This window comes from Leguminivora glycinivorella, chromosome 14, assembly GCF_023078275.1.
Source record: "Leguminivora glycinivorella isolate SPB_JAAS2020 chromosome 14, LegGlyc_1.1, whole genome shotgun sequence".
In the NCBI taxonomy this organism is placed as follows: domain Eukaryota; kingdom Metazoa; phylum Arthropoda; class Insecta; order Lepidoptera; family Tortricidae; genus Leguminivora; species Leguminivora glycinivorella.
In genome coordinates, this window is record NC_062984.1 from 14,710,974 (window position 1) to 14,716,973 (window position 6,000).

Genomic DNA, 6,000 nt, shown 5'->3' on the forward strand with positions numbered 1-6,000 from the left:
ACTAGTTTGGTTGACTATCAGCTCAGCAGTAAGCTCTGGGCGTAGCGTGGTGCTGACGTCACACAGTATGGAGGAGTGCGAGGCGCTATTCTACATCCCTTGAAAAACCTAGTATGGTTGTCCATCCTCTTGGCTTTTGTATCCGTGGTGGATTTTTAGATATGCGTAATATAATTTTATTAAATTCTGACTCAGATAATGATGTATTTTGTTAACAGGATATACTCTAGTAGTAAAGTGTCAAGGTGGGCAACAAAGAAAAACAGACTTGGAAAATATTAACGCTGCAATATTAGAACGTTTCAACGAAATAACACTTGTGTAAGTATATAGCATGTATAACATATCCCAGTCTTGACAAACTATGCAATTATCCCAATTCCATACATCCATATATCAAGCGTCATACTTGTTCAAGTTCAACTTACAAATGTATAGCTTGGTTAAACTAGATTATCACTGGACTATGCCGTATTTTCCTAATTACAGCTCTCCTACCCTTTAGAGCCACTTACACCAACGAAAATGGAAGGTTAACCCTCGGGTTGAGCCTCCATTTTATATGGAATTTGACAGATGACAGCCCACTAACCTTGAGTTAAGTGGTTGGTGCAAGTGGGCCTTAATGTATCATTTTATTTAGGATATATATTTATTTTATGATGTTTCTTTGCAGGCCTGAATTACTGACATTATTCGTTACATCTTATTTTTTTATGTTCCCAGAGAGTCCTACCTAGGCATCAACACTTACTACATAAAGGACCCTTCGCTGCCGTGGTGGCAAGTGTTCCACGTGATGGAAGGTCTACGCTCGCAGCTCCCTATGGAGGACTACTCCGTCACGCAGACCTCTCTCGAACAGGTGTTCCTTAGGTTCACTAGGTCTGAATCCAGTGCTAAACAAACACCAGGGTAACAGCGTAGTTCTATGTAATAATACAGCGTTATACGTAAAAGACCCTTCGCTGCCGTGGTGGCAAGTATTCTACGTGAAGGTCTACGCTCGCTGGTCTATGGAGGACTTCAACATGTGGTCCTTAGCTTCACTAGGTCTGAGTCTAATGCTAAATAAAATCCCATGTAGGGTCAACTCAACTCAGTACAAAGTCCATTGGTGAATGAATCTCTTAACTACTCACGAGCAGTTCGTTTTACGATATTTTACTTAAGGTGGCTCGCTTAGGTTACCCGAAGCTCAGGCTGCGTTAGATGGCGTTAATCTGCAAATTACCAGTCTTATTTTTTTTGTGGAGTCGTACAGGCATTTATATACTTTCAATTATGCTTCGCGAACATTTAATATTAAAATTGACGTATTACAACAAACATTCAACTTCTCATTGTAACGTTAATCCCATCAATGTAAATAAATTTACTATTTTACAGTATTTTTAAGTACCACTCACACATACAAACAGTGTTTTTGTATCCCTTCTAGTCGATAATTTCACGCGGCGACAGCTTGTTTAAATAGCCTTGCGGTAAATACGTGCCATCGCATGATTTGCATGGAAGTACTGGGTTCGAATCCAGGACTTTTTCTCTTTTTTTTTTTTAATACTACGTCGGTGGCAAACAAGCATACGGTCCGCCTGATGGAAAGCGGTTACCGTAACCTATGGACGCCTGCAACTCAAAGAGTGTCGCATGCGCGTTGCCGCCCCATTAGAAACTTGTACACTCCCCTTTCCTGCGTGTGCACAGCAAAAAGGAGTGTACAAGTTCAAAGGAGGGTTTGGGTTGCCGACGACTCAAAGGACAATAGACGGAACAAATTAGTTCCGTAAGTCCTCCCGTCGTCAGCACCCCACACCCTCGTTGAGCGCGTGATACTCTGCAGCCGGACCACCACGCTTTATTGTGCTCAGATTACCATGGTGGAATGTACCTCTGACATACCCCTTGTACCTCGTCGGAAATTGCATGTACCTCAGTAGTTTGCCAGAAATATGCATTTAAAAGGGGTCCGGCTGGGGAGTAGTACTCCCCAGCCGGACCACGGCTGTACCCGCTCATATCACTGACTTCAAGATATAATTTAACTATCACAAGAATGTACCTGTTACATACCCGTGAATAAGTTGTTTATTCCTTTTAAAAAGTGGCCTTATACATTATTTTTCACACATTAAAATTTTTGGTTATCGCGGTTAGTACGCGATTTCGTTAGCGCCTGAAATATGTGAATAGCAATGTTTTGCGTTTATATGAAATTGCGGAAAAATCTCATAAGGTATTACATCGACTTAAATTCAATTGTATATTTAGTATACATAATATATGTAATATTTATTACAGTATAATCTTTGTGTTATAACTTTCACATCATAAATATGTATATTATAATTCCGAAAAACACATCGGTACGAGCCGGGGTTTGAACCCGAGACCTCCGTATTGAAAGTCGCACGCTCTTACCGCTAGGCCACCGTTAGGTATCTTTATTTATTTTTTTCAAGTTTAAAGATGATACAGATGTAGTGTGAAAAGGTTTTCCTTCGTATTTTTCCGGAAACGTTCGTAAGGTGCATTAGGGTAATTCCGAATGATAGAAATGCTCGGATAATTCCGAAAGGGAAATGTAGATATGATGGAAATAATGGCGATTTTTATGCGACTTTCGTAATTAGATGACTTTCGGAATTACCCTAATGCACCTTACCTACGTTAGTACGTTTTATCACTCCTCTGACTATGGCGATGAAATATATGAAAGAGGCGTGTTCCTAATATCCATACAGTGAAGAACTGTAGCAAACCTCTGATCATGTTGGAGATAGACAGGAAAAAAAAAACATAGTAAGTATTCATAGGTGTGTTGCTGACTGTACGAACGTGTTATGCTATTTCGGTCAGTGTCAGAAACAACAGTATAATATTTAAAGTAGGTATGGCTAATCCCGCTTCCCGCTGAAAGTGCCGCCCACCCGCTTTCGGTTCTACCTCAAAGTTAGGTACCGCCTGTCACAAACGCGACTAGTCGATCTGTCATATCTCACTTACACAAGCATGGTGCGCATTTACCAACTGTATGGATATCAGGAACACGCCTCTTTCATATATTTCATCGCCATAGTCCGAGGAGTGATAAAACGTACTAACGTAGGTAAGGTGCATTAGGGTAATTCCGAAAGTCATCTAATTACGAAAGTCGCATAAAAATCGCCATTATTTCCATCATATCTACATTTCCCTTTCGGAATTATCCGAGCATTTCTATCATTCGGAATTACCCTAATGCACCTTACGAACGTTTCCGGAAAAATACGAAGGAAAACCTTTTCACACTACATCTGTATCATCTTTAAACTTGAAAAAAATAAATAAAGATACCTAACGGTGGCCTAGCGGTAAGAGCGTGCGACTTTCAATACGGAGGTCTCGGGTTCAAACCCCGGCTCGTACCGATGAGTTTTTCGGAATTATAATATACATATTTATGATGTGAAAGTTATAACACAAAGATTATACTGTAATAAATATTACATATATTATGTATACTAAATATACAATTGAATTTAAGTCGATGTAATACCTTATGAGATTTTTCCGCAATTTCATATAAACGCAAAACATTGCTATTCACATATTTCAGGCGCTAACGAAATCGCGTACTAACCGCGATAACCAAAAATTTTAATGTGTGAAAAATAATGTATAAGGCCACTTTTTAAAAGGAATAAACAACTTATTCACGGGTATGTAACAGGTACATTCTTGTGATAGTTAAATTATATCTTGAAGTCAGTGATATGAGCGGGTACAGCCGTGGTCCGGCTGGGGAGTACTACTCCCCAGCCGGACCCCTTTTAAATGCATATTTCTGGCAAACTACTGAGGTACATGCAATTTTCGACGAGGTACAAGGGGTATGTCAGAGGTACATTCCACCATGGTAATCTGAGCAAAATAAAGCGTGGTGGTCCGGCTGCAGAGTATCACGCTCGTTGAGCTCTGGCAGCCTTACTCACCGGCAGGAACACAACACTATGAGACACTATTTTTTGTTTTATTATTATACATAAATGTATACATATGTACTCGTACAGTAGTTACTGAGCGTTTTCCACAAAAAAGATTAAAAACCTATTCTCTTACATGGTAATAATTTTTGGGTTCGTCGAACTCAGAATTTCTAACATAATTATCCTAATCTGATATTTTAAAAAATTCCAAAAAAGTATAGATAAATTTTCGTTTCTAAACTACGATTCGAATGATTTTTTTTTCTAATTGTTTATTTTCGATGGAGCAAGGGTATTCAAATCGCTTTTGAAACCTTAAATTAGTAAATGAAAATGCAATAGTTAACTGAGTAACGTAATGCTTTAAAAACTCAAGTGGACTTTTTTTATCTAAGGAGTAATTTCGATAAAATATTATATTTAGCGAGGGTATTAAAAGTTGTGTTTTATATCTCAACTTAATAAATAGAAAATCAAAATGACAATAAAAATATCAATAGGTTCTCTAAGATAAAATTGATACCTTCGGCTCTCCATTCTTGCTCGGTCAATAAAAAATACGAAATTTATATCCAAAAAAATACAAAAAGTTTATAGAATCCTGGGAATCGAACGCACCTTCACGGCGTGACAGACGACTGTACACCAACGACGCCATTACATAACACGCTGTTCCCGACGAAATTGGGCTATACATATATAATTATTTAAATATAAATAATAATGTCAAATCCATACTAAATATACTAATATTACAAATGGGAAAGGGTGTGTGTCTGTTTGTTTGTCCGTCTTTCACGGCAAAACCGGAGCGACGAATTGACGTGATTATTTAAGGGGATTTAGTTGAAGGGATGGAGAGTGACATATGCTACTTTTGTCTCTTTCTAACGCAAGCGAAGCCGCGGGCAAAAGCTAGTACAGCACGGGTAGCATGGTCGCGCGATAGACGATAAAATATCAGGCCGTCCCTGTCGCACTATTAGTAAGTGCGATTATAGGGACGGCCAGATGTTTTATCATTTATCGCGCGACCATAATTGCCTGCCTGGACCAGATTATATTGATGATAATTATTATTTGTAACCATTTAGTTAATATTGTCTTCAGTTACCGCGATAGTTACTCATGAAATAAAAACTATGAAAACGGATTAAATCGCGTATAATGAGTTTAAAATTCATCCCGATGTTTCAAACACTTTACAGCGTTCGTGGTCAACGGGTGACTGAGGAAAAATTACAATGTGCAAAAGCTACCCATATTCTTGTATATAACCATTTAGTTGTTGAAGAAAAACATTCACACAACAATAACATAGGTCAACCAGCTCAGTAAATGCAATACTTTACTAATACTATGCCCACACTATGACCTATGTATAATGTATTATACCAGACGTGTAATATTTTATTTTATCAACAAAGGCATAATAAAGGATTGTATTGTATTTTTGTATGAAAATAAAAAATAGGAAAGCAATATAGTAATAGTCAAATATTCCATTAAAAAAAAAAAAAATACTTAATAAATCCATAAAAGTTCAAATGATTAAAAAAAACTTCGGACTCGAACCCACGATCTTCTGCATCATAGTCGGTCGTTTGACCGAGACGCCATTTCGATTTACATTAGCAGTGTCGAAATACACGATATGTATCTTTGTTGACAAAATGCGTCATTATTTCTGAGTCTGCTTGAGTTAACTAAACCAATATCTTTAAATAATTACTGTCAAGAGCCAAATGTCACTGATGACAATGTCAACTAAAAATGCGCGAAATATGACGGCTCTGTGTCTGTACACAAAATTTGGCACGCACATTTACGTAAAATTAATAAAAAATTCACAAGGATTTGTCCATGATTTCTGTATGAAACAATGTATTTCATTCACTACCGCGACGACGGATAATGTATAGTAGATGTATGCGCATATTTTTATTTAGTTGTAGTGTGCGGTGACTAAATAAATGGTAGATGTTTTTTGTATGGAAAGCGAGCCACCTTAAGTGTTTATACTGATTTTACG

General features: G+C 37.7%; 1 protein-coding gene across 7 annotated transcripts in view; it reads left to right on the plus strand.

Moving 5' to 3' along the window:
* The window catches only part of LOC125233697 (phospholipid-transporting ATPase ABCA1-like), a 51,418-nt gene extending 50,492 nt beyond the window's left edge, over nucleotides 1–926 (plus strand). For all 7 annotated transcript variants that reach the window (XM_048139792.1, XM_048139791.1, XM_048139793.1 and 4 more), the window contains 2 exons: nucleotides 219–321; nucleotides 727–926. In XM_048139792.1, the coding sequence (XP_047995749.1) occupies nucleotides 219–321; nucleotides 727–919 (296 nt within the window). In that variant the 3' untranslated portion in view covers nucleotides 920–926. The remainder of the gene's footprint in view (nucleotides 1–218; nucleotides 322–726) is intronic.
* Nucleotides 927–6,000: the final 5,074 nt, after the last annotated feature.